Source organism: Limulus polyphemus, unplaced genomic scaffold (assembly GCF_000517525.1).
Source record: "Limulus polyphemus unplaced genomic scaffold, Limulus_polyphemus-2.1.2 Scaffold5613, whole genome shotgun sequence".
Taxonomy (NCBI): domain Eukaryota; kingdom Metazoa; phylum Arthropoda; class Merostomata; order Xiphosura; family Limulidae; genus Limulus; species Limulus polyphemus.
In genome coordinates this window covers 1-11,200 of record NW_013671223.1, presented here as the reverse complement: position 1 = coordinate 11,200, position 11,200 = coordinate 1, and the positions used below count along the sequence as shown (strand labels likewise).

The following is an 11,200-nucleotide window of genomic DNA, read 5'->3' as shown; positions in this document are numbered from 1 at the left end:
TAAAATGATTTTCAATCCCTATTTTGGTTGGCATTGTGATCCGTATAGCTAAATGAAGCAGTCTGAATTTTCCAACCACAGTAGGGATTGAAAATCATTTTAAAATCTATCCAACTAGTATCACCTTACTTGTTTGTGTACTTTTTATTGTGGCATTTATTTTGTTTTGGATGCTTTTTATAACAGTTCTACAAATAACCAACGATCCCTACTTTCTGTTCAAATTTTATTTTTTTTCCTATTTATTTGTTAAGTTTTTAGATGTTCATGGAATGGACACAAGATCTATAAACTTTCAGTATAGCCATATCCCCGATAGCTATAATGTTTGCAAGAATTAAAGCCACAATCACAAATTTGTAAAATTTAATCCCAACTTTGGCCTACAGATAAGTGTAAAAAGTTGCCAAAGTAGGTATTAAATTTTATAAATTTGTGATTATGGTTTTAATTCTTGTTTCATTATTTTTGTAGCAGGATCACTACTTCATTTTAAAATTCATAATTTTTAATACTCTCATTTGTTTACTTTTTATATTATACCTGTATGTACTTTACCTTTAGAAACTGTCCCGTGTCTATCCATCCATATGTAGTGCCATCCGTTTGGTTGAAAATATTTTTAAGTAGATGCAAGATATGTTTACCTGTATATATATATATATATATATGGATTTTATATTTATATATATATATATATATGGATTTTATTGAATATCAAAAGCGGATACCCACAGACTAGTCAAGTAAACTGAAGAAATCTTATGGTGATAGTCCGAGCCATCTAGGTGCTAGCCCCATTGATGTGATCAGGTAGGTAGGTAGTAAACGAAATATTGCTGTTTTAGACATTTTAGAATTATTATACTGAAAATGTTAGTGCCCTTTTTAGTGTATTATTAGTATATATGCACATAATATATTGTTACGTCTTCGTTTGTTAATTGATTTTTCCGTAACTTCGTACCGACGAAACTTTGACGACGCAAGTCTTTACTTAATAAAACTGGTTTATTCTTTCCGAATATAACTTTACGATACACTTAATTTCAATATTCGCGCTAAAACAAACACTAACGAACGAACGTTAACTTCAACAATACCCTGTGTCTGCAGTTCAATTACTCACTATCTACACACACATTATTCACTCGTCACGTTGTCACCATCTTTTATATACCACACTACCCTATATCTAGTAAATACTATAGCATTCACCAAGGTACAGGATAGTTCTAGAAAATAGGTGGTGCCACACCAGTCACGTGACTCGCTGACGCAACAATATTGTAACCAATACTTTGAATGGTCAGTTTTTGTTTAGAAATTCAATAGGGTGGTTTTTCAGCATGTAAGTTATTTGGAACTAGGTACTTAAAACTACTGTACTTAAAATATTTGTCATATTCAAAAGGATCTTGAAACTCTTGGTGCCAGGGCCAGAAAGGATAAAATGAATATGAAACTGAGAAGTGTGAAGTTATCTACTTTGGGAAAGTAAATTTGGAATAGATGCACTTCTAGTGTGAGAAAAATACTGGAATTGTAGACAAAAAAAGGAATTGTGTAAACGAATAAAACTAAAAAGGCCACTGCTTAGTGTTTAGTTGATTGAGATGAAAAAAGCAAAGTACTTTGTTCAATTACTATGAATTTTGAATTTAAGAGCCAAAGTTAATACAATTTTGTACAACATTAGTGAGGCCTCTTTTGAAGTAGTGTGTGTATAGTTTTAGTCCCCTTAAAGTGTGGCCAAATTCTTTCCAAAATATTTTTTCTGACTTTCCAAGCAAAAATACAGACTTACAAGATCTGGACACATGCACATACAATACATTGATATCTCAAATTTCTACTTAATTCAATGCTTAATTAACATCACTTCATCTTGCCTATTTTGAGACATCAGTTACAAATGTGAAATTTGTTTAAATGTCATTCTCACCTTTATAAGCTGTCAATTAACAGTTTTATTTCAAATGCTGGTAATGATGATGAATCCATATCTAGGCTAATTGTGACAAGTTATTTAGTAAAATTAGTTATACAAGGCAGTTTTTTATTATTAAAACTAATAAAAGCATAGATTTCAAATGTAAATCTGCCATAGTTTAAATTAAGTAAGTTTAATTTGACACTAATTACCCATATAATGTATGTTTTTATACTTTCTTTAAAGCTCAGCTATTTGAATTCACTTAAATACAAATGTATTATAGGCTTACTACAGTTTTTATTAAAATACAAGATATTTTTGAATAGCTCAGTAACACTAATTTTCTTTGTACTTAAGTAATTTTATATGAGTATAAGATGAAACAGTGGTATGAGCAAAATAAGGTAAAAATATTTTTCATCTTTAATCTAATTCCAATAACCAGTTATCACCACAATATTTTCCTATAAGTATAATAATAATTCTGCTGCTACATGTACAAAGCTACCATTTTTGGTACAACTGTACCAAATACAACCCATTCTATCTGTGTTTTGTGAAGAAGCATGTTACATGTTACGTTAATCTAAAGAGGTTAAGAAGTAAAAGCATCTCAGTATCCAGATTCTTTCACATGTCTGAAAACAACATGGAACAACTGACTAAAATTATATCAAAAAATACCAATAACTGGCACTGCTAAGCAGCATGGTTTAGATGCACATGTAGTTTATCAACACTATGGAATGAATGCAAAGATGAACTTCTTGAATGATACCTGAATTAAATTACTTTAGCTACTAGGAGTGATTTAAAGTTTTGACTTTGTTTTATTTACATTGTAGTAAAATTATAAGTAACTTGATTTGGATGTCCATAATTGTAGGGGTTTATACAGAATTCCTGTGGGTGGTCTGTTTAAGGTGTAATGAAAAGGTTGAAAAATATAAACATGAATATTTGGTGTAATAGGTTTTATCAATTTTGGAAACCTAGATGTAAACTTGTACTTCAACAAAGTTAAATTTTGGTTAGACAAACTTATAAAATAATTTTCCTAATGTGGTGTGAAATGATAGTTTGAATTATTCCAAAAGTTTTGTCAGATAGGGTATATACATGTGAAGAGCTACATTTAACTTTGATACAATGCTCTGCTTGTTTGTTTTTGTGAGTTGAAGTGTGACTACCAAATGGGATTTTGTGCCCTTAATTTTTCTTAAGTTCTTATGCCACATCGTACAACACAAAGCATGACAATCATGACTCTAGTGAGAGATCACATAAGTGTCGACTCCATAAACAAGCATGTACATATTCTTTTTTGTTTACTTGATGTTATAATGTAAATAAAGTTACATATATAAACAGGTTACAGTGGTATTTTTCAAAATTTACATATTGTTGCGTCATCGAGATCACGTGACTATTCTCACGCCCTCTAGTTTCTAGAACTATCCTGTACCTTGGCGAATGCTCCAGCAATTACTAGATATAGGGTAGTCTGGTATATAAAAGAGGGTGACAACGTGACGGGAGGATAATGTTATGTGTGTGTAGGTAATGAGTAATTGAACTGCAGTCATCGTTATAGTGTTTGTTTTAGCGCGAATATTGAAATTAAGTGTATCGTAAAGTTATATTCAGAAAGAATAAACCAATTTTATTAAGTAAGGACTTGTGTTGCTAAAGTTTCGTCGGAACGAAGTTACAGAAAATCAATTAACAAATGGAGACATAACAATATGAACACTCTTATTCTTTTAATACTGTTACAGTGACTGAGCTTGTGTACATCTAATATTGTACCTACACATAACCTATAGATATATGTTGACTTTTGCAATCTTATTTACTCACTACGAGTCTTCAGTGTTTATTCTTCAACCAACATAAGCAATGCATGCCATACTTTATCTAATTCCAGAATGTGGGATAGCTATTTATCATAGTAAAATAAGGAAATTTACAAAAATCTTCGTCTAATGGTGCTTTAATTGAAAATGTACATTTTGTCCTGGCTCAGTAACATGCTTAAGTTATCAAATAGCTAAGACTTATATATTACAAGGGCATAAGCACTTCTGAGCTTCATTCATACTCAAGTAAGTTTGGGTAAATGCATTCTGAGTGCAACAACATTTTATCTGGTAAATTGCCATAGACTAAATAAGAATCTTGAAAATTTAGAGTTACAAAATATTGAAAGAAAAAAAACAGTGGAAATAAAATCTAAAATATTAGGTGTAATAGGTTTAAACTTTTGAAGACTAAATGTAAACTTGCTCTCCAACAGATTTTGGTTATTAGTAATAATAAACTTGTGGAATATTTTGCTTAATGATGTGATATGCTGTTAGCACAACATCTTTCTAAATTTTATTGGATAAGCATAAGGACAATATTTAGCTTGAATAATAATAAACTGGCTCAATTCCTTCTTTTTTACTATGTTCCTACACACAACTAGTTATTATCATTGCCAGAAGAATAACATTCATTTAATATTTCCACACACCAAAGACTATAGAATAACTGTACATATGCTCTCAATTAAAAAAATTATCTAGAAAATAAGAAAAAATCATTTATTTACTCACACCACTAAAACCTAGTCTTGTTCATCATAATCAGTCAAATTTCAAACTACATGCTGTAATCCTTGAAAGCATTAAATATTTCATAAATGTATAGTTAAATTAATCAGTAGATTTTACATATAAAAATATTTACATTTGCATATGTATTCTAGAAGCTCATTAGAATTTTAAATCTAAAAACTCAGCTTACTATATACATAACTGAAAATATAGGATGGGATCACAAAAGCTACTTCACACAAAATTACTCCTAATGATACTCATAACTACTAGAAAAGTTTACCCATCCAACAGACAGAGTGCCTAGGCCTGTTACACAATAATTCTAATGAAAAATATACAAAAAGTACCTTTCAAATTAAACTTCATTGAATGCCGTACCTAATGCTTTTGTATAAAGTGGCTATACATAGTACTAGTAGTAAATACTTAATAGATAGGTACTAATTTTTTCATTATATACTTTTAAAGATTTGGGAATTAGCTCACTAATGTCTCTTAATTCAACAACTATTCTAACTACAGTAGTTCACTTATATATATCACCTGTTTTAAATGTGCAGTGTCAGAAACACTTGGATGTACACTAAAATTTCAAAACCTACATTACATCCTGATGATCACTAGGTTCTGAGTCAAGTGGCGGTCCTCTCTTTCTTCCTTCATAGCTCCTGCTAAAGAGGCTCATATCTTGTGATGTTGAACATGCTTGAACTATTCTTTTACCAGAGGCATTCCCATCTTCTGAGTTTTGAAATTTCTGGTATTTCTGTTGTGGCTGACTTATTGATCTATCAGGATAAGATGTTTTCACAGACTTACTACTCATAATTATGCTAGAAAATGAAAAAATGCATAAATAATTATTAAAATGTAATTGAAAAGCATACAGAAATTTCAAATAATCATAAGATTATCGTTAATAATAATAATAATCATTAACTGTACTAAAATATTAAATATTCATATATAAAACAAAAAGGAAGTAAGGTTATCAAAGTAAAAATGTAACTTTTTTATATTCAAGGCCATATTAAGGGTGGGGCAGAAGAAGCAGTTGCACCAGGGCCCTGAACACTTGGGGGCCCCAATTAAAAGAAATTTTGAAATTTGTATGCATTGTATACACTTGTATTTACTGGGGGGGGGGGGGGAACAAATGCTACTCTACTGCCCCATCTGACCTAAATCCAATTCCACCTACCTTAGTAACACATAATACAAGGGGATACGATTTCCACAGATCAGTTAAAGTATATGTGTGTAGCATACCTTTATTTTCAAAGTTATTAAGGTAATTCCAGTTACAGAAACCTAAATTCTATCAAACAAAAGTAAAATATATTTAACAAATGCCATTTGATAACTTAAACTTCATAATGCTAACATATACTTGAAGTTTTACTTATGCTCAATTTCTATTGAAGCACTCTTTATCCACAAATAATGAGACCAGATGTTTTGTCACTTTTGGAACATGGAAATAAGCTCCCATAACTTATTAAATATATCTTTAAGTTATATTTATAATTATAAACTGCTCTAGTGCCAGCTAGAATTTTAGAAGTGAGGTGTAAATTTACCCCAAGTTTGCCAACAGACAAAAGGAAAGGTGTAGACCACTGGTACACTAGTAGTACTATTTGTAGTAGCCCAAATATCAGATTGAGTATTCCTTTATTTTTTAACAACTAGCCAGCTATACTAACTACTAGTACTCAGCTTACACAAGTTACAGTACTAACTGTGATGAAAAAACGATCATAAACTCCAGAATAATGTTATATATATTTTGCTCAACGTTTCATTTATACAACTTCATGAGCAAACTTCTAAGTTACAGTTACACTGCTAGTGTTAGGCTCATAATTACTAACACGAGCTAACATACTAAATACTATACACGTCAATTATATTTATAATTATAACCTCGTTGTGTGATTTATAAATTATAGTCGTTTCTTCATCATACTACATGACTAACTTCTAGTTCTAGAGTGGTGTTGGAAGGAGTAACTAAGAGGGGGGTGCTACAGCCTAAAGCATTCATGGTTCCGACGCCTCTGTTCTAACTTCTATTTTTCTAATTTCTGTGTCCTCAAATCAGCACTTCGCAAGATAACTTTTTTATTACAGTTTGTAAATGTTACTCGTTATTCGATAACAAATTAGAAGTACATATTACTATTAATTTACTAGTTAGTACTAAAACTAAAAACATAAAATGCAGTAGACACTGGAATGTAGAGGGTGAAGTTTGAAAAAAGGGGAGTCTTTGCTTTTCACTTTCAGTAATATAAACTTAGTTAAATTTTAAAACCAAGTTTGATGCTTGCACAGATCACTAAACTTTTTTCTTCTCTTTTTTTTTTTACCTAATTTACCTTGTCAATCAAGTATAGATAGGCCTACAAACAATAACCTAAACTATTACTTTGTTTAGATGATGATGATATCACTCATACATGAACTTTAAGTTCCAAAGCAGGAGAGATATCAATCCAAACCTGAACAAATCATAGAACAGTCGCGTTTTGTCCACTGAACCGTGTTTTGGCCCTCTGTAATATTTTAACCGAAAAAAAATTTTTAAATATATAAATATATTTTTTTGCAAACAACTGGTTACATAAAGAATTATATGTAGAATTACAGTTTTAAATATCGTTATAATTTAAAAACTCTCAGCTGTAATAAAAGGTGGCGTTCCTTATAAAGTCTAAGAGAAAACCATTGTTTCAGCGTTATTAACTATTTTAGAGATTTTAAACATTTAATACTGTTACGTCTCTGTGTTCGTTTGTTAATTTTCCTTAGAAATTATTTATGAGAAACTTCAGCGATACAAGTCCTATCTTAAATAAAACTAGTTTATTCTTTCTCAACTCAACTTTGCAATACACTTAATTTCCACAGTCACTTTAACTTAAACATACGCTATAATTCACAACGAACGATTCACGCAGTTTACTTACTACCGCGCTTGACTCAATTGTCCGTCTCTATCTCTGCCTGTTTGCAATTCAATTACTTATGCTGTCACTTCTCGCCGGTCTTATATATACTAAATAGAGAGTGTCTAGCAAACACTCGAGCCTTCAGGAACGTTCCAGATACTCATTACGTGTTACCAGCGTCACGTGACTTCCGTTGCGGTAACAATACATTATTATCGTGGTACAGGACAAAACCACATGTTTATTATTCCATTAGTTAATAATATATATATATATATTATTTATATTTTTCTTTCAGTTTGGTTTCAACTCAGAGATTCGCTCAAGTAAAAATTCCTTAATTTGGTGCACACGAGACTGGGATTGCGTTCCTATGGTTTATAAATTGTTACTACAGCGGAAGTCACGTGACTCTGGTAACACGTGATGAGTTTCTAGAAGGATCAGGTAACATCATGAATAATCCAGTATTTGCTAGACGCCCTCTATTCCTGTATATAAGCGCGCCAGATAAAGCGAGACAATTAATCAGAATTGGAATCGCAGATAGAGAGATTGAAGATATAGACACGGATAGTTGAGTCAAGCGGGCGGTACGCACCGTAAGTAAAGCACATTAATCGTATGGGAATTATAGCGTGTGTTTAAATTAAAGTGACTGTGGAAATTAAGTGTATTACAAAGTTTGTAATGAGAAAGAATAAACTAGTTTTATTTAAGAAAGGACTTGTATCGCTGAAGTTTCTGGGAATGAATTTCTACAGAAAATTAACAAACGAACAAAGACGTAACAAATTGGTGTCAGAGAGTGGAATGGAAAATAAAAAAGAAGAAGAAGATGGAAACCAGAGGTGGCAAATCAAACTACAGCTTAACAGATTTGATGGCAGCAATACAAGAACAGCAAAAGAAACAAGAAGAATGGGAAAATAAACAAGAAGAGAGACAACAGCAGTTGCAAGAAAACCTGCAACAGTGGCAGCTCGAACACCAAAATAAACAAGAAGAGAGATTACAGCAGTTGTTGGAGGAAAAAGAAAAGAAACAAGAAGAATGAGAAACGAAAAAAGAAGAGAGACAACAGCAGTGGCAAAAATATCTGCAACAGTGGCAGCTCGAACAACAAAATAAACAAGAGAGACTACAGCAGTGGTTGGAGGAGAAAGAAAATAAACAAGATAAGAGATTACAGCAGTGGCAACTGGAAAAAGAAAGGAAACAGGAAGAAAGTCTCCAACAGTTACAGGAAAGTCAACAACAATGGCAAGAAATACAAATGGAAAACATTAGTAAATTTCAAAGCGAATTAAATACTGTTACATCTGGTGCACTTACATACAAAAATTGAGGTCGCACAGAAAAGACTAGAGGTGCTACGAACAGACATAATCGTTCTAGAATCTCATGACGTGTTACTAGCGTCAAGTGACTTCCACTGTCGTATCACTGCCCCTTCCTTAGTATTGTTTGTCCCAAACAATAGCCACTTACATTAAACCAATAGATAATTAACAATAACTTAATTCAATGTACAGAATTTAAAACACAACAAACACAAAAATTAAAATTCAACAAAGTCACTTAATTTTATGGGGGCGTATCTTCTTCCGTACTGGTCTCCATCTCGTTGGCTTCTGCTTCACGAGGGGATCATCTGCTCCATTGGGAATTGTCCTATCATCGGTAACAGTCACATCAGTTGTAGTAACTTCATCAAGGGCTTCACTGTTTCCCTTCTCAAAACCGAGTAGAGTTTCTTCTTCGACAGTGGCTTTTTCAGGTGACACGTCTTCAGCAGCGTCATTTGTTCCATTGTTCATTTCATCCCAACTGAAATGTCCTGGACCGTGATAACGCCAAAGCCTGTTGGCATGCGCCACCTTTGGCTTACCTCGCCGACAACATTTTATTCGGAAAGTCACGTCTAAGAGATGATCCACTATGTCATATGGGCCTTCCCATGGAGATGACAACTTCGGAGACTTCCCTTTGGTCTTCCTGGGATTATACAACCACACCTTGTCTCCTGGTACAAAGCTGACTTCAGAAGATCTCTTATCATAACATCGAATCAGCAGACGTTTTCAAGTTTGAATACACTTGATGGTGAATATCATCCATCCTTTCTGATAACATTTTCACAAACTCTGACACATTCTCAGGCAACTCATCTTAAGGTGGGTATCCTCTTTTCAGGTCCAATGGCAACCGAAGTTCCCGACCAAGCATCATCTTTATTGGAGTATATCCAGTGGCTTCATGCTCTGCTGTTCTATAGGCCATCAACAGTGGAGGGAGTAAGACATCCCAGTCATCTTGGTGGCTATTACAAAACTTTGCCAAGTCTTGTCCCAATGTCCAGTTGTAATTTTCTACAATCCCCAAACAACTTGCAGCATTCATGGAACACAGCTGATTCGAATTTATGGCCTTGATCTGAATGCAGTTCGTATGGCATACCAAACCTGAAGAAGAAATCACTAATAGCCGAAGCTACAGTTGCAGCTTCCTGATTTGGTATTGCATATGCCTCAGGCCACTTGGTGAAATAATCCATCACCACACAAATGTACCTGTTTCCAGCACGAGTTTGGGGCAAAGGACCAGCAATGTCAATGGCTACTCTTTTCATTGGTGCACCAACTTGATATAACTTCATTGGAGCACGTCCTTTATGCTTGGGTCCCCTTTTAGCACAACATGTACTGCATGTTCTGCACCATTCTTCCACATCTTGCCTCATACGTATCCAGTAAAATCTCTGTCGTAGGTGACTCAATGTCTTCTTAACTCCGAGATGTCATCCTGTTAAACTATCATGGGATTGACGCAGTACAAATTCACGTAACTGTCTCGGTATAACCGTTTGCCATCTGCAGTTTCCCATCTCCGGAGAACAATACCATCTTCAAGCTTCAACTGGTCCCATTGTGCCCAATAGTTCTTTGTCACAGGGCTTAGGCTAGACACCTTCTCCCAAGCAGGGCGCAAAACACTTGCTTTTAAAAAATCAATTAATGGCTTCAGATCTTGGTCTTTCTCCTGCTCTGATTTAATATCTATACCTGGTTCCCCTTCGTCATCATCAACTCCCTCAGTCACTTTGATTTCAGCTTGATGGCACCTAGTTAGCCCAACCTCTCTTTTGCAGCAATGTCTGCAGTCATTTTTACAGGATCTTTGGCTCAGTCCATCGGCATTTCCAGGAAATTTTCCTTCTTTATATTCAATATCATAATTATACTGGTGTATCTCTCCGATTCAACGTGCTAGTTGATCTTAACCACCGTAATGCAGCATGGTCTGTCCTGATGGTAAACCTAGCCCCATAGAGGTAAGGATGGAAATATGTCAGACTCTTTACTATAGCAAGGAGTTCCCTCTGTGTCATACAATAGTCGACTCAGGACCCTACTGAAGTAGGCCACCACATGTTCGTTTTCGCCCACTTTCTGAGACAACATTCCTCCAATCCCAACATTACTAGCATCACAATCCAGTATGTATGGCAGTGAGGGATCTGGAAGATTTAAAAGTGGAAATGAGGCCAATTTTTCTTTCAATGTCTTGAAAGCACGCTGGCAAAAAACTGTCCATTCGAACCTCTGGCCTTTTTTTGGTCAAATCATGTAGTGGAGCAGCTATAGTTGCAAAGTCCTTCACAAACTTTCGGTAATAGGTACAGTCCCAATAAACTTCTTTACTCT

At 33.9% G+C, this 11,200-nt stretch overlaps 1 protein-coding gene across 9 annotated transcripts in view; it reads right to left on the bottom strand.

The window, feature by feature from the left end:
- Positions 1 to 7,061, bottom strand: part of LOC106472792 (UDP-N-acetylhexosamine pyrophosphorylase-like) — a 35,631-nt gene extending 28,570 nt beyond the window's left edge. For 2 of the 9 annotated variants that reach the window (XM_013933451.2, XM_013933454.2), the window contains exons 1-2: positions 6,971 to 7,042; positions 5,142 to 5,372 (exon numbers count right to left, since the gene is read on the bottom strand). In XM_013933451.2, coding sequence (XP_013788905.1) covers positions 5,142 to 5,365 — 224 coding nt within the window. In that variant the 5' untranslated portion in view covers positions 5,366 to 5,372; positions 6,971 to 7,042. The other 7 variants (XM_022401332.1, XM_022401329.1, XM_013933455.2 and 4 more) reach the window with 7 other exon arrangements.
- Between the last annotated feature and the right edge of the window lie 4,139 nt (positions 7,062 to 11,200).